This window comes from Gossypium raimondii, chromosome 5 (genome assembly GCF_025698545.1).
Source record: "Gossypium raimondii isolate GPD5lz chromosome 5, ASM2569854v1, whole genome shotgun sequence".
NCBI classification, from domain to species: domain Eukaryota; kingdom Viridiplantae; phylum Streptophyta; class Magnoliopsida; order Malvales; family Malvaceae; genus Gossypium; species Gossypium raimondii.
The window spans coordinates 49,603,040-49,626,872 of record NC_068569.1 but is presented as its reverse complement, the minus strand read 5'-3'; the positions used below and the strand labels follow the sequence as shown (position 1 = coordinate 49,626,872).

The 23,833-nt window shown below is 36.1% G+C and overlaps 1 protein-coding gene and 1 pseudogene across 1 annotated transcript; both read right to left on the bottom strand.

Annotated features, from left to right (window-relative positions):
* Positions 1-1,008: 1,008 nt before the first annotated feature.
* Positions 1,009-2,726, bottom strand: LOC105766345 (protein LIGHT-DEPENDENT SHORT HYPOCOTYLS 7). Its single transcript, XM_012585758.2, has 2 exons — positions 2,102-2,726; positions 1,009-1,253 (listed from the first exon to the last, which is right to left on the bottom strand). The coding sequence occupies exon 1, from the start codon at positions 2,649-2,651 to the stop codon at positions 2,106-2,108; it is 546 nt and encodes a 181-aa protein (XP_012441212.1). The 5' UTR covers positions 2,652-2,726; the 3' UTR covers positions 1,009-1,253; positions 2,102-2,105.
* A 20,048-nt stretch (positions 2,727-22,774) lies between these two features.
* LOC128041104 (acetyl-coenzyme A carboxylase carboxyl transferase subunit beta, chloroplastic-like) lies at positions 22,775-23,527 on the bottom strand (annotated as a pseudogene).
* Positions 23,528-23,833: the final 306 nt, after the last annotated feature.

Genomic DNA, 23,833 nt, shown 5'->3' with positions numbered 1-23,833 from the left:
TAAGTACTTCGAAAATATGAGCAACAAATAAAATCTTCAACCCAATTTTCCGTCTATATATGTGGATTAAAGATTTTTGTTGAAAGCATCCGACCATTTATCAATGGAAATTAACAAGAACGGCATATGAGCCAAAGCTTAGCTAGCTAGGGATCTTGACATTACTGAGTTTTGATTAGACGTACCTAATAATTTCAGTAACAATACGATTGCATACAAGAAAAAATAGCACATGACTATATGTCAAAAATAGTATAAAACCAATTATTAATGCGTTAAAATTTACGTAAAAATATATAAAAATTTAAACATAATTATGTCAAAAAGTAACATAAATAGTGAATTCCAAGATTTAACTACAATGTAAAAAAAAATCAAAATGGTGGAAAGGAAATCTTGACCATTGAGTGGAAGAGGGAGATTATGTAATTAGCTATTAACTTTGAAGAGGAATCCGATGATGTACCATATAAATCAAACAACATTATGAAGATATGGGACAATATACTATATAAGTGGGGGATACCACTAGAAATTATGAAACAAGAAAAAGATATAAAAAAAAAATAGGGTTATTATTTGACTGCCATTAGTCCTAAATCCTAATATTTAATCAATCGTACAATAGCACTCATTAATATGTTCATGGATCTAGAATTAGGGGTGGGTTTGGATAGGCGGTACATTTACTTACGGTTTGTGAAAAAATAATAGTGGCAATGGAATTCGATACTGTAGCATCAGACAAAAAGTAAACTAAACGCACCACACCGCATCCCATCGTCCATTCAAATCCATCTTTAGATTATTTAATATACATAATAGAAAATTACTATAGAATTAAAAAATTCAATATATATGTACATCCTAGAAATGCTAACCTCTCAATGTATTTTGTTTTTTCCTAATAATTTAAGGTACTATCATCCTAGTACTAAATATTGAAGGAAGATTCCATAGCAGTAAAATGCTACTTTTTATCTGAAATCATTAAAAGAAATGGAACAGTTGAAGTAAAAAAAATATAATTTTTCATTCATGGAGCAAATTTGACTGCTTCTGCAAAATACTAAATAACTGAGAAAAAAAATTACTTACCCTCTTCAACTACACTTTTTGATTCTCATTTAAAACAATAAACAACAGTGCTGATGAGCTACCTATGTATAAAAAGTACCAATATCTTGACTGATCCAACAAGGAAATGCAGATGAAGCAAACTGATTCAAACTCTTGCAATTTTATTTTAGGACCTGAAATTAATCAAAATCAATAGACTTAAATATAAAGTACTTGAAAAATTTTGGGCTTTTAGAGATATATTTGAAAAAGATATATAAATATTGGTGGAATTTTGTTAATAATTTGGGGCAATTTCACACCATAAAACCATAAATTATGATGCTTTTACAGTAATTAAATGTTTTATATAATTATTATTATTAAAGAACATTAATGTTTTACAGTATATTTTCCTTAAGATTATGAAAAGGACATTAATATATTTATATATACATATATAACAGAGAATGGATTGTATGAAACTGTTATTTCACGTCATCCTTATCCCTTTTTAATAGGAGAATAAGAAATCGAATTTTTCCTTCTTCCTCTTGAAAAATTTCAAATCCAACAAAAACAGTTGAAAATTAAGAGAAAAAATTTGATTTGTCATTCTCTTATTGGAAAGAGTAAGGATGACATAGAATCACAGTTTCATACAATTTTTTCTATATAATATATGTTACTTCAGGATTGTAAGGACCAGAGAGAATAATTAAAAATGGGAATTTATTTTAAATTAGCAAAATAAATAATATTGGGATTTTGCATGTAAATAAAGGAATAAAGATTAAGAAAAACTAGTGTTTTGTTTATTTAATTAAAGGTAAAGTTGCTTAAGTACTGTTTACTATGTCTTGTCCTTCTTAAAGTAAACTATTGTACAAAATTAGGGTTTTTGATGAACATAGGCTCTAGGGTTTTTTTTTTTTTAACAGTGGGAAACAAAAATGTGTGGCCTAAATTGTCAAGATTATTAAAAAGCTTAGTTTATTTTTCAGCTATGGCAGTATTGAAGTGAAATAAATAAATAAGTTACCAGATCAAGATTGCTGCACAGTGAAGCTTGAGGTATCTTCATTGGACTTCAATGGACTTTTCTTCTTTTTTTTCTTTTTATAAGGAATCCCTCGAGCTTTAGCTTGTGAATCCCTTACTTCACGAAGGTAAACCCGGATGGAACCGCTTGCAAAAGGGTTGGTCTCCGGCAACCCACCGTTCTCTTCGTAAGCAGCTCGGAGTCGACCGATGAGAGCATCGAGGCTACCCCAAGCTTGTTTAAGAGGACACGTACATGGTCCCGGCGGTTCAGGTTGGCCGAAGAACATGCAACCTTGTAAGTGCACCTTAGTCTTCCCAAACTGATCTAGGTAACGAAGGAAATCAAGGACATGATTCGCGTTACACAGGGAAAGTGCCACCGGTGGCCGTTGGTTCTTTAAGTACTGACCGAAAGTGTTCCAATCCCTTCTCTTCTGTGACACGTACCTGCTTAAAGCCGGCGGACTTTGCTGATCAGCACCAGCGCCGGCGGGGGTTGGTCTTGAAGACCCTCCAGCTATTTCTTTGCCTTTGTTGATTGACATCATTATTGATTTCACCTGGAAAGAGCGAAGAGGGGAGATGGAAATGGAAAACAAAGAAATTTTGAAGATATGAGGGGCTAAATTAAGATCACATCAATGGAGGTAATTGAGGGGACAATGTGTGGGTCCTTTGAAAGTGCTTTAGCTCTTCTTTTTCTTACCATCACATTATTTTCTTCTTTAATATACTTTCTTTTCTCAAAATTCAATTAATTTTAAAAAATAAAAAATATATTTAAAACTTATGAAAATATCAATAAATTAAAATTAATTAGGTTGGTTAATATAGAAATATAAAAGTTAATTCTTTTTACTCTTTCCTATAATCACATGTCACAGCTTGCATGAGACATCCAAGTTTTAGTATATTTTCTTTCTTCTTCTGAACAAACATAAAAGTATTATTATCTTACAGAAAATTAAACTATTCTTTGATTCTCTCACATTTTGGATGAAAAGGACAGATAAAAGAGTAAATACATAAAGCAATTATTTTTATTAGATTTTTGGTCTTTTCAAGAAGACAAATTCATCCATGAATAATACAGTTAGAATCTGGCTTTATTTTTATTTTATGTTCCTATTAATTATTATATAGTCTCACCTTTGGGATTTAATCTAGGATTTCAAAATTATTTTCTGAATTAAATCTAAAAATAATGTATAAATACAAATAAAACAAAGTCCAATTATTCAAATAACTACGTTGGGGTGATGTAATTTAGTACTTTAGCGGAAAAGGGGAAAAGGATTATAATAATTGAGTATGATGTTACCAATTTCAACGACGAAATTGAACCCTTTTCATCATTTCGGCCAAACATATAATACCGTAAGGCGAATAAAGAACAAAAAAAAAACAACTGGCAAAAGTATACCGCATGTCACCACATTGTTTTAAGTCAGTTCACGGATTGGGTCGGGTTAGATTTAAGTCGGGTTTAAACATTATAGTAATATATTTTATTTTTATTCAAGTTTGGCTCGGTTCAGAATATGAACTTTAAATTTTGTCTAAATCCATTCATATTTACAAATGACTAACCCAAATCTATTTTGGATATGCTCATATTATTTTTTTATATATTTTTTAAAAATATTTATATTAGATTATTTTAATATTTAATAATTTTATATATGTTTTATTTATTGAATTTTTTTATATAATTATCTTAACATTAATTTAATGTTTACATTAGAGTAGTATTGCATATTTAGTATAAATTTATTTTTTTAATGTGTTCTAAATTACATAATATATATAAAAATAATATTATATAAGTATTATAAACTTAAAAATAGATCGCACCCGGCCGGGCTCGAATCTTGAATGTTCAAGCCTAAGCTCGACCCATATTTTAAATGGGCTTAATTTTTTTTGTCCAAACCCATTTTTCGGGCCTAATATTTTTACCCAAGTTATTTCAAATTTCAAGAGGACGTTCAAACCTGGACAGGTAACCCGATCCATGAACAGCTCTAATTACACCCATGAATGAAAAAAGTGTTCCTTTATGCAAAATTTAAAATTTTACATTATTTAAAGTGGTTTAAAATTTAGAGATTTTTATAGGGGAGTTCCGCATAACCAATTGAATAGTGAAAAAGTGTTGATTTAGTTCAAATTCAACTTATCTAATTAAAAAATCATTCCTAAAAACATATTAAAATATTTGAAACTGATAAAAAGGTGAAATATTTGTCATACCAACATGAAGGCTCAAAGCTTTTTTATGAGATAAGCCCATGAAACCATGGTGGTAAGCATGCCAAGTGGCCTCATGCAATAGAAGGAAGATTCTGCACAGGCATTTAGCTCAGCTGAGCAACCAAGGGAGAATGAGTAGTGAGTGGGGTGCTTCATCAATCAATAGGATGCGGAAATTAGACCTGAGCAGGTCAATGGCAACTTGAGACATTTCTATAAATACCAAGGAAAAGTGATTCCACGGGTAAACTTTTCCCCTCATTAATCTCATTAAACTTTTTATTCCTTTGCACCAATCACTGGCTTAAGCATTAATGCTGTTTTGGGGTCTCTAACTCTGGTGCCTTTTAGCTCACCTTTGTTTCGCAGATTCTCAACTACATAACCTAATCTAGTCTTAGTTCAACATGCAATAAAAAAGCACCAACAATTGACGTTGTCTATGGAAATTGAATAAAAAAAAACGTATGAATTCTCCTCTAACTAAGCTCAGTACTGCAACTAGCAAAATTCTCGTTCACGATTCTAGCTCATGTAACCCCAAAACAATTCTTGATACCCCAACTTGTAGACAAAAACCACTCAACCCATCATTGGAGGCAAACTTAACAATTAGTAGTTCTCCAACAAAGGTTACCAACTCTATTATCGATTTAGCTTCATTCCTGAGTATGTTCTTTCCAAAATATCCCCACAAAGATCTTTCATAAATTGGTTACCAATGTGGTGGTTACGAGAACTTAGTGAGTGTTAACTCCTCTTCTCCATTACCTCCCCATTCTTCATTTCTATTTTCGCCTTTGAGAACATACCAATCTTAATACAATATTTTGGGTTGTTGATATTAGTTGCCTTAAGCATTGTGTTACCATGCACAAACTCACTATTGGCAACAGGGGCGAAGCCAGAAAATTTTTAAGGGGAGCCGAAATTAAATTGTACTTTTTACGATAGTAAAAATGCAAATTTACCATTTTAATAGCCTATATCTTATAAATGATTAAATCAAATTTTTATCATTTGGGGGGGCAAAGTGCAATTTTACCATTACATTAAGATAGCCAGCCCCCTGGATTCGCTACTGATTGGCAACACCAAGATAGACAAAATGTAACACTCTACATTCGACCTAGAAGACGATTTGATGCACGATATCACATTGATTATCAGAGTAACCTCAATCCAAACTCTCAATAATAAATTTAAATGATATTTAACTTCTCAACAATATAATGCACATTTATAAGCATAAATAATCACTTTCAATAGTAAATTTAAATGATATTTGTTGAGTGTTTTTCTCTGTCTCTTTTAGATGGTGAGACTTCCATATTTATATGATATATGTATTGTTCACTGATATGACATACTAGATAGGTTCCATGCATATCAATACGTATCCTACTCTAGACTTAACACATGTTTATGTGGTCTCATGTGCGATCTCACGTGTGACTTCACAGGAGAATATAGGTACCCCTGCTATGAACACCTATTATTATGAGAGCTTGGTCTACGAGCTCGGCGCGTGAGCTCGATGGCATTCAACCCGAACCCATTAGGCTCCCATTCGGGTTTTGGGCCAGTAATAACAAGTATCATAACAATTTGTCCCCCATCTGGTTCGAGAAAGAGTTATAAAGTGACTCTTGTTGGAACTTGGTTTGGTGAGAATAAAAGTAATACAAATAAACTTATCGAGTACGTTTTATATTTCATCGTACGACGTATAGTTCACTACGTGCAGAGTTGGGCATTCGAATCATCAAAGTGTGAGGGAAAGTTTCTTTTAAAAGGGGTTAACAGAGCCCTAGAAATCACATTACTAAAGTTTAAAAATTTTGAAGAAGAAGCATAGCCGAGAAAGATAATTTCAGAGTTAATCTCTTTAAAATACCCATTACATTATCAACTTTTCTTTCTATTTTCACTGGTAAAGTATGGCTAGAATCAGGGGCAGTTGTCGTGTTATTCTGGGTAATCCTTCACAACACCAGGATACAAGAAATATTGTAAAAGTGAAAGCCTACGTTTGTACCACAAAGGAAGAAGAAATGGATCGACTTCTAGTTGTTCAAGGAATTAAAATTCTGAATTTCGCTTATAATTTTTCTATTCCTAAAGGACTGCACTGTTTGAGCGACACCAGTAATGGTAGTTTTTTACTTCCACTACATGTGTTAGAAGCGGGGTTTCATTTGTCCCTTCATCCTTTCTTTTGTCATCTCCTTGATGATTATAGGATAGCTCTTGGCCAACTATTTGATTTTTCTTGGTAGCTGGCTGTAGTATATTTCATTGAATGTGTTCGAAGCGATAAAGTGTCGTTGATCGTCGTATTTCAAAGTTTATACCAATTGAAGGGCTATAATTGAGAGGGTTCGAATGGTTTCTTTTACTTCACCCCCGCGAAGACGTGAAGTCTATTATCAGCAACAAATGTTCTAATTTTTGTCTCAATCGCTACAAATATATCTGAGTCACATACAGGTTTAATAGTGGCTTTGGTTTCCTCATTGAATGGTCATTTCCTACCAAAGATATATGCTCAAGAAGGCAATACATAATATCAGAAGTATGCTAGGGACAATTTTATAGGCTTTTCCAGGGCTAGATGTTGGACTTAGAAGAAATATCGACTCTAAGAAATGTTTTTCGGTATTGTCTTTTAAATTTGATCCTTAATGGACAGAGACAAGCTGACGCGAATAATGGGGTAGACACCATTGGACTTCGTTCTGTACAGTTCGCGTGGCCTTATGGGGCAACTAATGAATTGACTCTTATATTGTTGGGAAGTAAAGATGAGCCTAGGAATTAATTTTATAATTTTTGTAAACTAAAGTCTCACGCTTGGTCTTCGCAACTTTCGACGAATGCAGAGAGTGATGCGAACCCACCTATGTTAATTACTGGTGCTAATATGATAATTGATGGTGGTGTAGGCTGTAAGGCCCAATATTTGCCCGGCCCGTGCACAAATAAATACCAAATTAAATACTAGTCCAAATACATAGGCCCAACTTGGCCCAACCCGTTTTAACCCAGACCAGCCCCAAATTACCAGCCCGATAGCCTAAAACAAAAAAAAATCAGCAGCAAACCCTAGCAGCAACAAGCTTTCAGCGCTGTAGCCACCAGGGCCTTCCCTCGCGCGTGTGCCACCGCCACGTGCCACGCCTCCACGTCCATTGCTCCGTACGACCGTACCTGCACACAAGCAAACAAGAAAAGACAAATAGAAAACAGTAACAAACAAAAAAGGAGCAAAACGTATTTCTTTTGTAATGGTTTTTCATTTTCCTGGCTATATAAAAGCCAAAAAGGCATTGTAAACGTTTACAGACACACGCATATTGAATACAAAGGAAGATATTCAGAAAAAAAAGTTCGAAAAGTGATGGGTTTTCTGTTTTTCTCGTTTGATTTTTTTCTTTTTCTCTGTTTTCGCATGGGTCTTCTTCTTCTTTTTTTGTAAAAAAGTAAATAAAAGAAAGAAGGAGTCTAGAGTTGGTACCTGGGTTGGTGCGTCGCCGAAGCCCTCCTCCGTTCAGATCGGAGTGAATTTGGGGGAGGGGAGTTTTCGATTGTGAAGCGGGGCAAAAAGGGTGGCTTTGGGGGCTGATGTTTAGGCTGGCCTAGGGTTCTGATTTGAGGGTTAAGAGGGATTTATATAGTGCATAAAATGGCACCGTTTAGGGCCTGTTTCAGTGGCCTTAAAACGGTGCCGTATTAACCATCCGGCTTCAATAACCGGCGCGGTGACCCGACCCGGGGAGGATCCGTGCATTTTTGTTGTGTGGTCTATTTGCGCCTTTGATCCCTCCTTTTTACTCCACCTTTTTAATTTCATTTTTGTTTTTTTTTTGTAAATTTCTCGCATGAATTTTGAACTTGTTTCAATTCAATCACGCATAAAACGCTGCGTTTTGGAAGGGAGGGAATATTTCCCACTCGGCCCCCCATATAATTCGCGCGTTGCGATATAGTTCCCCACTTTGTTTTAATTATGTTAATTTCTTGTTAATTTAGATCTAATTGCGATTTAACCCTCTTTTTTACATTTTTTTATTAATTTATTAATTATTTTGTTACTATTATTAGTATATAAATATGTTATTTATATTATTATTATTTTCTCATATATTATTTATCTAAATTAATATACGTATATATCTTTATGTATTTTGATATAATCTGATTTTTAAATTTATTGGGACACTATTATTTTATGAAATATTTGTTTTTAATTGTATTTTTATTATTTATTTCAAATTTTCAGTTATATATTATTTATTTTAAATTTATATAATTTCCTTTCTTTCCTTTTTTAGTTATTTCAAATTTGTACATTGGGTAGGTGTTTGTATTAATTCGCTTGTTTCTTAGTATTTTATTATTATTAGCTTTTAAATATTAATGTTGATATTTATGTGTGATGTGAGATTATTGCCTTTATGTGTTTGGCATTGTTTATTGGTATTTATCGATTATTTGTATTCATTAACATATATTGTGGTTTATGAATTATCGTCTCTTGTTGTACATTATTATTCAATTGTTTTTGTTCATTCAAAATATTACAAATGTCAAAGTTATTTCATATAAAAGTTTTCAAAAATAACGCAATACTCGACATTTAGGATCTTCGAAATGATTGATCCTTAACGTATTGGGTTCCAATTCTCCTCGTTGAATCTAAATAATCGAGGATATGCTTTAATCAAAACGTAAATAAAAACTCATCCTCGGGAATTCGATGCGTCGTGTCCTAATGTATTGGATGTGCCATGTCGTTTTCTCGAAATGAAGATTTAAAAAAATAATAAGGGCTATATTTAATGTTAGGAATTTTGAGAAATTGTGCCCTAACGTATTGGGTTTCAATTTTTCATCTGACTTAAAGCAATTGAATATTCCTTTTTAACTTCACCACAAGAGTTTTGAAAATCAAAAGACAAGCTTATTCTCGAGAACTAAAAATGTCCTGTCCTAATGTATTGGGCATGACATTTTATTACTCTGAGACGAGAAGGTCTTTAGCATTTGCCTCAATTTATCCAAGCATCTTTTATAAAATTAACATTAATAAAAAAGGAAGGATCATATTTTAAAATATTTTCAAATTCTTGACACTAAAACATTAAACAATCAATTCAGTACCAATTTTGGGCGTTACAAGGGTGCCAACCCTTCCTTGTGCGTAACCGACTCCCGAACCTGTTTTCTCAAAATTCGTAGACCTAAAATTGTTTTCAAGGTGATCCGATCATACCTCTTTAAAAGATCTGTGGCGACTCCAATTTTCATTTTTAAAGTCGACAACTAAATCTTTTTTGTTTTTCAAAAAAAAAGGGTGGTTTTGACAGCTTGGCGACTCCGCTGGCTACCATTTTAGAGAGTCAAGCCGTAAAAATGATTGTATTTTGTCTTATTGTCAAAAATTGAAAATTTGATTTAAAAAATTACGATCCTCTTTGCATTTGTTTGTATGATTACTGTAAATTAAGTTTTAATATCTTCGCATCATATTGCATAAAGGTTATTCTGGTCTTACCCCTTTAAGTGGGAGTGAGAAGCTACTCCTTCATGAGGTTTTCACCTCCGTGCAGGATAGTGGATCACTTCCGGGATACATCCGTACTTATGTCTTCGTGAGATTTTCATCTCCGTGCTGCCATAGGGAAATGTATTCCCTTGAACCGAACTCGGTCCGTATGAGCCTATAATGGGTGAGGATCGAGGAATCTGCTGGTTCGAGTACCTCAAATTTAGAACCGAGATGCATGTAGAAAAACCTAGGAGCTCATCCTTGATCGTACTGTGGAGACCCTAGCGATTGCCCCGATAGGTGTTTGATTCTTTTTACTTATTGAAAGTTGCGTTTTTGTTGCACTAACTTATGGTGTTTTTGTTATGTTTGCATGTCATTTCATATTCAAAAGAGTGTCGATTCAGGTTCGATTACTAAATTAGAAAACTTGGCATGGAGAACGAATTTCTTGATAAAGTAGAGGACAATGCTGCTATCCGTGTGTGGTCAGAGAAAACACAATCGGAGAAAGGAGATAGCCTAGCCGGGGGGTACATGTCGGAGTTATGGGACTACACCCATATCAGTGCAACTCAAAATAGCCTTCAGGAATTAAAGGTAATATGGGACCATTGGACTGACGAAACTAAGCAATTGTTCAACTCTAGTTATGGGGATTTTCCGTATCTACTCGACATTAAGGTAGACGTACATTTGTTCTGGGCCATCGCTTAGTTTTGGAACCCCGCGTATGATTGTTTTACCTTTGGAAAGGTTGATTTGGTGCCTACTATAGAAGAATATACAGCTTTGCTACGTTGTCCAAAGATCCAAGTTGATAAAGTCTACTCTAGAGCCGTTAATGTTCCAACCTTTATAAAGAAGTTGATGAACATCACTGGAATGAATGAGCAGTGGGTCACAGCACGGATCAAGCAGAAGGGGGAAAGCAAATGTATCCCTTGGAAAAGCCTGCAAGAGCTGATTTTGGGGCACCTTGATGCGAGGAAAAGGGTTGATGCCTTTGCTCTGAGCATTTATAGGCTAGTAATTTTCCCTAAGGCACTAGGGCACGTAGATAAGGCGACCTCAGATCTCTTTGACCGACTTGATAAGAGGGTTACACCAGTTCCGACAATTTTAACAGAAACCTTCAGGTCATTGAATGCATGTCGAAGGGCGGGTGAAGGCAGATTCATCGGGTGTGTGTAGCTTCTACTTGCATGGTTCTAAAGTCATTTTTGGAAAATTGATAATATTTCGTATCGAGTCTTCTCTGAAAATTATTTACCGTTAAAAGAGATAGTAGCTACACCAATGAGAGATGACATCTCGGAAGAGAAATGGTTGGTCATTCTTCAAAATCTTCATGAGGAGGACATCGAGTGGAGAGCCCCATGGTTGCTTCTGAATGAGATCTTGTACCGATGTGGTAGTTTTGATTGGGTCCCGTTACTTGGAATCTGGAGAGCTGTTGGTTATGCTCTATTGATGGTGCTAAGACAGTACAGGTCAAGGCAGTTTATACCTGCAACCGAAGGCTTAGCTGAGTTCAAATTCTCGTATAAAGACAATGGATAAAAAAAGAAGATTCGAGAGATAACCAGTGCATGGGACCAAACTCAACGGATGAAGAGATTAGCCGTAGGCTCGACGACGACTCCTGAATATAATGAATGGTGGGTTAGAAGAATCAATGATAACATCCCAAGGCCAAGTCAAGGAGATAGCCAGTCAATAGAAGAACATTTACGGGTTGTTCCCTCCGAATTGGAAATTATGAAGCAAGATTTTGAGAAGAGGAATACAGAGCTCGAAAAGAAGATCGAGCAGTTGGAAGAAGAAAAGATGCACTTGGGATTAGATGTGGATGTTCAAAAATTAGAGAGTGAGAAATTAAGAAAAGGAAAGAACAAGGCTGAGGAAGACTTGGACAGTTTGAAGACAGACTACAAGAGGTTGAGGTTATCAATAAGAACTGCTGGGTAAGGGAAAACTCCAGAACAATGGCATCAAGAGATTCGGGAAGAAAAGAACAAGTCTAATGGATAGGAAAAGAAATTCTGAGAGGTTTAGACGTGAAATGGAGCTTTAGAAAAGAGTTTGTCAGAAAACCAAAAGGAAAAATGTGAACTAAAAGATAGAGTGGCTGAGTTGGAAAGATCTCTTCATCAGTATCGAAGTTAAAATTCTGCGATGAAATTAAAGGTGAGCTTGGGCAAGATCGAAGAAATGAAAGGAAGAATAGAAGAGTTGGAATCAGCACTGCGAAGTTGTGAGATCCGGACTGAGTACTTGGAAACCAACGAAAGTCATCAGAATGAGCAACTTTACCATCTTCAGAATCAACTTGAAAATAGATATCGTATCATGGGAGAAGCCGTGGTTTAGATCCGGGAGGTAGCTGATCACCTGCAGACTTTGGCGGTACAAGTCGATGCACTGAGAGTAAAGTATGAGCTGAATCAACTCGAGGACAGGAAATAGCTTCATTACTTAGGAAAATTAAAGTTCTAAGCATTAGGGCAAGAGCATATATGTAACCTGTTTTATGTAAAGAATTTTGTTTTCTAGTAAAAGTTTTCTAAATGAAATTGAATCAGAATCGACGCCTCTTTGCATTCATGCATTGCATTACATCGCATCATATGCATTAAGGTCCAGCGAAAGACCCTAATTGGTTAAAATCATTACAGTTAATCTGAAAACCAACAAAAACTCGTCAACCAAGCACCGCTACGGTACCCGTGGAAAATAAAAAATTATGGATCAAAGATTGGAAAAGTTGGATCGACTTCAAAAGGAATTGCAAGATCAGTTACAGATGCAAATGAAGGAGCAATTGGAAAAAATTCAACATGACATGACAGAAAGGATGCTAGAGTCTCAAAAGGACATGATGACTGAGCTGACGCAATTACTAAAATGAATAAATAAGGGGAAAAGTCCTATGATTAATGATGAAGAAGAAGACAAGAATGGACGCACCTATCCTCCAGGCTTTACGCTTCCGCATGCACAGGTTCAGACTGAGGTGCATCTGTGTAGATCCTCTGTTTCAATAAGGCTTCAGCGGTTTCAAACCGATATTCCAATACCGATGAACTCCCAAGCTGGATTAGGTTCTAACCCTGGTGAGAACCCGGTTAATCTAGCTGTCCCGGACTTCAATGAAGTAGCTGAGAAGGATAAAGAAAAAGGAAGAATTACCAATACAATTTGAGGAGAAATGGAAATGGATTGAAGAGAAGTTTAAGGCAATAGAAAACATTGAAAGTTATCGTGGAATAGATGCAAAAGATCTGAGTCTGGTCTCGGATTTAGTGATCCTATATAAGTTCAATGTGCCAGAATTTGAGAAGTATAGTGGGACCAGTTGCCCTGAAGTCCATATTACAATGTTCTGTAGAAGAATGATTGAGTACATTAACAATGATCAGCTATTAATACATTTTTTTCAGGATAGCCTCATTGGGGCGGCGTCTAAATGGTATAACCAGTTGAGCCGAACCAAAATCAGCACTTGGAGGGATTTGGCACAAGCTTTTATGAGACAGTACAGTCATGTATCTGAAATAATGCCTGATAGAATCACTTTGCAGAACTTGGAAAAGAAATCAAACGAAAATTTTAGACAATATGCACAGAGGTGGAGAGAGATTGCAGTTCAAGTTCAGCCACCACTTTTGGAAAAGGAAAAGACGATGCTTTTCATCAACACATTGAAGGCGCCGTTTATCACGCACATGTTAAGAAGTGCCTCAAAGAGTTTCTCGGATATAATCATGAATGGCGAAATGATTGAACATGCTATTTAAAGTGGAAAAATAGATGGTGGGGAGAATAATCGAAGGTCAGCTCCAAAGAAAAGAGAAGGTGAAGTAAACAATGTGAATGCATACAGTAAATCAATTACAGTGAATCAACCAAGGAAGATGGTTGCTAATCAACAAGGCTCATCGAAACAAGAGTCGGGAATGAGGTAAAATACTGAGAAGCCCCAGTTCACTCCTATTCTGATGATATATAAAGAGCTGTATCAGAATTTATTTAATGCACATCTTGTTGCTCCTCGTTACTTGAATCCTCTACAACCCCAGTATCCAAAATGGTATAACACGAACGCACAATGTGACTATCATGCGGGAATTTCAGGGCATTCAGTAGAAAATTGTACTGTTTTCAAGAAGGTAGTAGAAGGACTTATTAAATTGGGTGTTGTCAAATTTGATGACTCACCCAGCACAGAAGGTCCATTGCCTAATCATGATGATAAGGGAGTGAATATGTTGAGCGAAGGTACGGGGGAAGAATTCAAGACTGACATTGCTGAAGTAAAAACTCCATTGAAATGGGTCTAGAAAGAGATGGCAAAAAGAGGGTTAGTTATTTCAAGTTTTGAGGAAGGGTATGAGATGGGAAATTATTGTGAATTCCACCATAAAATAGTGCACGAAATCCAAGAATGTGAAGGATTCAGGGCTTTGGTTCAAAGCATTATGGATAATAAGGAGATGAGGTTCTATGAAGTTGCAGAAGAAAGGAGGAGCATATGCGCGACAGAGTCGGGAACAGGGACTCCGAAAATAAATCGTCCTGTGGTCATTATCTCACACCCTAAGAGTAATGAGGCTAGGGTTCAAGTAACACCAAAAATTGTAATTACGAAACTGTCAAGTTTCACATATAAGGATGACAAAATGGTTCCGTGGAGTTACGAATGCAATGTGACAATCCTAGGAAAAGAAGTTGAGGGCAATATGGTAAAAGAATATCAAGAAAGGGGTTCTTATACACGTAATGGGAAGCGTTATGACACTCAAGTAGAATTGCCAAGATAAAAGACTCCGATGGTAGAACAGAGGAAAGGGAAGGCGACGGAATCTTAGCCATTGGTTAATGAACCAATAAAAGAAGAAGAAGCAAAAGAATTTTTAAAGTTCTTGAAACATAGCGAATACAGTGTCGTGGAGCAACTGCATAAACAGCCAGCCCATATTTCAGTATTAGCTTTGCTCCTAAGCTTAGAAGTACATCGAAATGCACTGATAAAGGTACTAAATGAAAGATATGTGGCCAATGACATTTCAGCCAATAAGTTGGATCTGTTGATCAATAATATAAATGTTGACAATTTTATTTTCTTCAATGATGATGAAATACCGTCTGGATGTAGGAGTTCTACTAAAACTCTACACATTACTACCCGATGTAGGGGGGACACATTACCGGGGGTTTTGATCGATAATGGATCCGCACTGAACGTATTGCCTTTGTCCACTCTTAATCGACTACCAGTAGACAGTTCACATATGAAAGCCTGCCAGAATATAGTAAGGGCATTTGACGGAACGGAAAGAGGGGTTATAGGAAGAATTAAAATACCATTAAGGATTGACCCAACTACTTATGAGGTGGACTTTCTGGTAATGGATATTAAGCCTTCCTACAACTGTTTATTGGGAAGACCATGGATACATTTGGCAGGGGCAGTAACTTTATCATTACATCAGAAGGTGAAGCTAATACCAGAGGGTCGATTGGTAACAATAAGTGCGGAGGAGGATATCATTGCGATGGTAACGGGTGATACACCTTATGTAGAGACCAATGATGAGGCAGTGGAATGTTCTTTCCGGTCTTCAGAATTTGTGAACGTAACATTTATCATTGAAGGAAACAGAATTTCGGTACCAAATATATCCAAGACTACCGAGATGGGTCTACAGTTGATAGTAGGAAGAGGAGCTTCGCTAGGGAAAGGATTGGGAAAATACCTTCAAGGAAGGATTGAAGCACCCATGTTGAAGGGAAAGTTTGATCACTTTGGCCTGAGTTACAAGCCAGATATGAAACAAAAGAGGAAAGAAGCAGAGAAAAGATAGGAGAGAAGAAGGGCACGTTTGAGTGGAGAGGAAGTCAAGTGGGAGCCTTTGACCTTTCCCCACAAATCTAAATCCTTTGTGTCGGGTGGGTTTATTTACCCTGAGCAAGGGGTACCCAGAAGGGAAAACTTTGAAGAAATGTTGGAAAATGTTCACATCAATGCTATAGAGACAATGGAAAGAAGGACCTTGCTGGAGATTTGCCCTTACGAACCTGGGAGTGAGCTACACAATTGGACTGCGGAAGAAATACCTATAGTCTTTAGAGCTTATTCAGTGTAATGTTCAAAACATTATTGTTGTTTTTAGCCTAAGAATGATAAGAAATCCTTTGTGAAATAGGCTTAAGTCTGAATATCTTTATCCTAATAAAATACATCTTTGCATTCATTTCGAGTAATTATTCTTTTATTCTTTCCAGGCAAGTAAATATTTTCCATTTGATTGATTGTCTTTCAATGATTTTTTCATTATATTTATAACCTGATTGTACAAATAATTATTCATAAATTTATATATTCTTTTATATTCTTTGGTGTATCCCCATAGGTCCTCAGATATCAATGACATGAGTGATGTTGTTTCAAATGCGGAGTCTCTTTTTGAGCAAGACATGTGTTTGGAAGGATCTCATGACTTTGAAAATGACGAAGACTGTGGTATATCTCCGGACTTGTTGAGAATGATGGAACAAGAGGATAAAAAAATCCTACCTCATAATGAATCATTAGAAATTGTGAGCCTAGAGGAAGGAAAAGAGGTGAAAATTGGAATTGATATCACCGCAAAGACAAAACATGACCTCATCGAGTTACTCCGAGAGTTCAAAGATGTTTTCGTATGGTCATACCAGGATATGCCAGGGCTAAATACTAGCATTGTGGTACATCGTTTACCTATAAAAGAAGATTGTAAACCAGTTCAACAGAAGCTCAGAAGAATGAGACCTGGTATTGTGTTGAAAATAAAAGAGGAGGTCAAAAAGCATTTCAGTGCTGGATTCTTACAAGAGGTCAAGTATTCAGAATGGGTAGCAAACATCTTCCCTGTTCCCAGAAAGGATGGAAAGGTACGGATGTGCGTGGATTATAGGGACTTGAACAAGGCTAGTCCAAAAGACAATTTTTCGTTGCCACACATTGATACTTTGGTAGATAACACAGCTGGCTACTCATTATTTTCTTTCATGGACGGCTTTTCTGGATATAATCAAATAAAAATGCATCCTGAAGATATGGGGAAAACCACTTTCATCACCCTATGAGGAACATTTTGTTACAAAGTAATGCCCTTTGGATTGAAGAATGTAGGAGCAACGTATCAAAGGGCAATGGTCACCCTGTTTCATGACATGATGCATAAAGAAATTGAGATCTATGTTGATGATATGATTGTAAAATCTAGAACTGAAGAAGATCATCTCCGAGTCTTGAGGAAATTATTCTTAAGATTGAGAAAATTTCAGCTCAAGCTCAAACCAGCAAAATGCATATTTGGAACCAGATCAGGAAAGTTGTTGGGCTTCATAGTCAGTAGGAAGGGGATTCAGATTGACCTGGATAAATTTAAAGCAATACGAGATCTGCCTCCGCCAAGCACTCAAAAAGAGGTCTGAGGTTTCTTAGGAAGGTTGAACTACATTGCTCGGTTCATTTCACAATTGACTGAGAAATGCGACCAGTATTTCGTCTTTTGAAGAAACATAATCCGGGAGAATGAGATAAGGAATGTCAGAAAGCTTTTGACAAGATAAAGCAATACTTGGCTAATGCTCCAATACTATCACCGCCTAGTCCAGATAGGCCACTGATATTGTATCTAATGGTGTTTGACAATTCCATAGGATGCGTCTTGGGCCAACATGACGAAACAGGAAAGAAAGAAAGAGCAATATACTATCTCAGCAAGAAATTCACTGATTGTGAAATGAGGTACTCGTCCATTGAAAAGTTGTGTTGTGCTTTAATTTGGACAACTCGAAGACTAAGGCAATACATGTTGTATCATACGACTTGGCTGATTTCAAAGTTGGATCCTTTAAAGTACATGAAGGAATCAACTGCTTTAAATGGGAGAGTGGCTAGATGGCAAATTCTGCTCTCTGAATTTGACATAATATACGTAAGTCAGAAGGCTATAAAAAGAAGTGCAATAACTGATTTTCTAGCCAGTAGAGCCTTGGAAGACTATGAGTCTTTGAACTTCGATTTTCCAAATGAGGACTTAATGTATGTGGCAAACACTGAAGAAAACCCTCGAATAGACCACATATGGAAGTTAAATTTCGATAGAGCTTCAAATGCTATAGGTAATGGAATTGGGGCAGTCTTGGTATCCCCAAGTGGAGATCATTATCCTGTCGCCAGCAAGTTGGACTTCGATTAGACAAATAATATGGTAGAATATGAAGCATGTATTATGGGTATTCGTGTGCCCATTGAACGTAAATCAAAGTGCTAAAAGTATATGGAGATTCCGCATTGGTGATATACCAACTCAAAGGAGAATGGGAAACCGGAGACCCTAAGTTGATAAGTCATAAAGAGCTGGTTCTTGAATTGATTGACGAGTTTGATGACATCACTTTCTATTATCTCCCACGAGATGAAAACTAGATGGCTGATGCACTGGCTACTCTAGCCTCGATGATTAAGGTGAACAAGTTAGAAATCATGAAGCTTATTCAGATGAGCATATATGAAGTTTCGGCTCATTGCTACAATATTGAAGAGGAGGGAAAAGATGATCACCCTTGGTATCAGAGTATACTACAGTATGTGAAGAATCGAAAATACCCTGATCAAGCGACAGAAAATGACAAGAGAACACTGAGAAGAATAGCCATTGAATATGTCTTAGATGGGGAAATGTTGTACAAAAGAAGGAAAGATCAAGTGCTATTAAGATGTGTAGATGCCATGGGGGCTAGAAAGATCTTGGAAGAAGTCCATGAGGGTATTTGCGGAGCCCATGCAAATGGGTTTACAATGGCCAGACAGATCATGAGATTTGGATACTATTGGTCTACTATGGAAGGGGATTGCATTAGCTATGCCAAGAAGTGTCATAAATGTCAAATTTATGGAGATAAGATACATGTACCTCCCTCACCTCTGCACGTTATGACTGCTCCGTGGCCGTTCTCCATGTGGGGCATAGGTGTTATTAGGCTAATATCACCAAAGGCTTCGAATGGGCATCGTTTCATCTTTGTGGTCATTGATTACTTTACCAAATGGGTGGAATCTGCTTCATATGCAAATGTCACGAAATCAGTGGTTAGTGAATTCTTGAAAAAGGAGATCATTTGTCGATATGGAATGCCTGAAAGAATCATATCCGATAATGCGTTGAATTTGAATAATAACACAATAGCGAAGGTTTGTAGTCAGTTCAAGATCAGTCACCATAACTCGTCGCCATATTGCCCAAAAATGAATGGTGCAGTGGAGGTGGCCAATAAGAACATTAAGAGAATTGTGGGGAAAATGATTGAATCTTACAAGGATTGGCATGAAAAGCTATCATTTGCTCTCTTAGCTTACTGAACATTTGTTAGGACCTCTTCTGGGGCAACACCATTTTCTCTAGTTTATGGGATGGAAGCCGTTTTACCCATTGAAGTGGAGATTCAGTCTCGATACGACCAGTTGAACTTAATCGAAGGGAAAAGGTTAAAAGCCATCCAACATGGTCATATGTATCAAAAATGGATGATGCGAGCCTATAACAAAAAGGTTCGTCCTAGAGAATTCCACGAAGGGGATCTGAGGTTGAAGAAAATTCTTCCTATACAAAAAGACTTTAGAGGAAAATGGATGCCAAATTGGGAGGGTCCTTATATCGTAAAAAAGGCCTTTTCTGGTGGAGCTTTGATTCTAAGTGAGATGGATAGAAAAAACTTGCCAAATCCTGTAAACTCAGACTCAGTCAAGAAATACTTCACTTGAAGGAAAGGATTCAAAGTGAAAACCTGTAAAGGGTGCTTTGATTCCTAAAAAAAAAGATGAAAAACGAAAAAAGTAAAAATGGAGAGGCTAAGGAGAAAACCCGCAAAGGGCACCTTAGGCCAAAAGGGATTTGAGTTGAAAACCTGAAAAGGGCTGCTCAAATATTAATCAGAATGGGGCATGAAGCGATCAGAGCAACTCGAATTTTCGGGCATGTGGTAATCTTGTTATACCTGAATCAACAGGGAGGGGTAGGTGACGTCTTGGGGCATCGACAAAGCACTGTAGTCTCCTAAACACATGTCAAACTCAAAATGGTCTTCAGAAAGTTTGTTCAGAGAAGTTCAAGCTGCGATAGCCGGGGCACCCAATTCTCCTATTATTTATATTGAATTTGTTGTTCTTAGAATACTTTTTTTCTTTTCCAAGATATACATTCCCAATCAATTCCTTTATTATCCTTCTTTACTATTTGTGATAATTTATTCATTTTGAGCTATGCCCAGAACCAACATTATTCTTATCCATTGTTATGACCATTTTTACAAGCATGTTGCATTGGAATAATGATTAATGGACTAATAAAACTTTCACAAAGGAAGTTTTGCATATTACTCTGAAAAGTTTCTAAATATTATAGGAACCTGAAACAGGACTATTGTTTAGAACACACCAAGTTTAAAGGTTCGAAATTTGAGAAGAGAGTCTTCATTTGCACATAAGTCTTTGGTACGACACCCTGGGAATGGTGTAGGGAACCAAAACAATTTTAGATCCTATATCCTTGATTTGTGATAAGAGAGGATTGTGATAAAAACCACATATATTTCTACCATCGGGTTGCAGTGGGAGAATGATGGTACAATTTTTGCGCCCCAATGGATTAAAATTTGAGATTTATAGTGGGGGGCAACCTGGCTAGATATTTCTTCAGAAAAGCCGGTTAAGTAAGAAGGCATTGTAAGCACATCAGTGTTAAAGCCTTAATAAATTTTGAGTAATGACGAAACAGAATCATTCTCTGAAAAATAAAATTCTGCATTCATGCAAACACCATTCACACATGTCTAATTAGGAGCATTTGATTCATTTTGATCATGTCATCCTAATTATTAGGCATAATTAGGTTCATTATACAGGTCGTGTTCCCAAAGAACAGATCAGTGAAGAATTACAGATCTTATCTCCCTGAGATTACAGTGGAGTAGATTGAAGCCAGTAATCCTATTTCCCTAAGATTACAGTGGAACGGATTAAAATAAAAGATCTTATCTCTCTGAAGTTACAGTAGAGCAGATCGCATCACGTCTTATCTCCCTGAGCTTACAGTGGAATAGACTGAAGAATTACAGATCTTATCTCCCTGAGATTACAGCGGAGCAGATTGAAGCCAATAATCCTATTTCCCTGAGATTACAGTGGAACAGATTAAAATAAAGGATCTTATCTCTCTGAAGTTACAGTAGAGTAGATCGCATCAGGTCTTTCTCCATGAGATTAAAGTGGAATAGACCGAAGAACTATAGATCCTGTCTCCCTAAGCAGTAGCGGAGCAGATCGAAGACGGCGAATCTTGTCTTCAAAAGTAAGGGAGCAGATTTAAGCTGCGAGTCCTATCTCCTTGACCAGCAGTGGAATAGGTTGAAGATCGCAAGTCCTATCTCCCTGACCAGTAGTGGAATAGGTTGAAGATTACAAGTCCTAACCCACAGTGGGATAGGTGGAAGATTAGTTTCTATGCCTCTGAAGATGCAACAGGTTGGAATGAGGCTACTTGAAGAAGAAGAGCACCAAGGTCCAGCACGACCGTACAAAATTGGCCTTTTTTAAGTTTTTTCTCCATTCCCGTTACACGACAATAACCATGTAGCATTTCTGCCCAATTGTGTCATCTATTGATATGAGGAAGCCTTCACTGAAAGAGGTAGCAATTTCCTTACAAGTGATGTTGAATGAAGCTTGTATGTCTAGCATAGGACTCGTTAAAGGTATTAACAAGGAAGAAGTTAAAAGGAGAGAAAATGAAAATATCTATCAATCCACTATGGGAGCAATAAAGTAGGCACGCAGACATTTTATGAACTTGGTTGAAGAAAATAGGATGTTGTAGGCAAAGAATAAGAGTATACAAGAACGTCTTACTGTTACTGAAAAAGATGTTGAGAAGCTATATGGGGTGATCATAGGTGAGCAAGCTGATAAGGGTGTGTTGGAAACTAGTTTAAAGAAAATGGATGAAGAACATAAGGTTGCAATGGCTAATTTAGTGAATGGCCATGAAGAAACTTTGGAGAAATATAAAAAATAAAGTATGCAAATCTTGTAGGAGTATTTGCCTGATTTAAAGGCTAACTTTTTGTTACATGCTCAAGTAGTTGGTGGCCCTTTTAATGTGCGAAGAGTAAAATTTGATGCTCTAAGCGATTTAACTAGTGTTCAATTGGACTTCCATATCCATTTCCCCTCTGGAACAACATGGGAGGAATTTACAACAAGATGGAAGAGCATAACTAGTTTTTAGCTCCCTAGAGATCCTGCTGAGGCAAGCTCTGCTCTTGAGAATTCTATTGATACCAATGTTGCTCCTATGAATGAAGGTCAAGGTGATGGGTGTGAAGGGAATGATGAATAGGAAGTTGAAGTGTTAGTTGACCCGTAAAGCTGAATAAGTAATTCATCCTTTGATTGTCTTTACTGTAGTTGCTTTTAAATTGAAAATGAAAATATCAGTTTAATTTTGACTAATATGGAAATGTATTTGGTTGCCAACTTATTTCAATCCTTCACATAATCAAATTGCTAAGATAAATGGGCTAAGTAATGAAGGTTATGAAAATAATGAACTATAAGAAAATTATTCATGACTCTAAGTGAAATACTTTGAGGAATCATCCATAATTTTGAACCCAGTAAACTTAGGTTGTAATCTAAAATCATTGACCTTTAACAATGTAGAGGTATATCATCGAGCTATTTAGGAGTTGCAATATTAAATCAACTAACTCAAATAAACTTAGGTTGCGATCTTAAATCAACTAACATTTATAATATCAGCTGTGAATGTATGTAAGAATTGATACATAAAATAACTTTTTATTTGATTGAAAATCATATAAAGTAGAAGATATTTTAGCCATTTGCATCAAGCTCAAACTTTCTTCTTGCATGCGTGCTCCTCCGGAAGCACACACTAGAATAAGAGGTAAAAATTTATTGGTAGCATATTCGATCAAACGGGTGATTTTCTCGCCTACTACGGATCCCATACTACCCCCATAAACTGAAAATCCATAACCCCAATTGCTATAAAAATACTGTTTAGTTAACCCGTGCCTGTTTGAATAGCTTCAGTTAATCCTGTCTTTCTTTGATAAAAATCAGTATGATCTTTATAAAGCTCTTCTTCAGACTAAAATTCAATGATCCAGAGAGATCATGTCTTCCTCCATAGGACCGCAAGTGCTTGGATCAATTGAAAGTTCAATTCTATCTGAACTCTTTATTTTCAAATGATATCCACATTGTTCACAAATATTCATTTTTTAATTAAGCGATTTCTTATAATTTACTTTATAATAATTTTCGTATTCGCATTAAACCTACAAATCCTTGTATAGATTGAGATCATTAGAACTTTCTTTTAGAGTTAAATCATTACCATTTTCATGAGTTATTATATCGAAATTCTTGCCTTCACTACTATTTTCACCTTCACCGTAAATGTAATTATTAATATAATTATCATTAGAATTGTCACTACCACTTAAAATGGAACTATCAATACATATTTGAGAACGAAGATAAGTTGTTAGGATTTGTGATCATAAATCAGCTAACTCAATAAACTTAGGTTATGATCTTAAATCAACTAACCTTTAATATCAGTTGTGAATGTAGGTTAGTGAGCTATTTATGAGTTACGATCTTAAATAAACTAACTCAAATAAATTTGGGTTACGATCTTAAATCAGCTAACCTTTATAATATTAGCTGTGAACGTAGGTCAGCGAGCTATTTAGGAGTTGAGATCTTAAATCAACTAACTCAAATAGACTTAGGTTTCAATCTTAAATCAATTAACCTTATAATATTAACTGTGAACAAAGGTT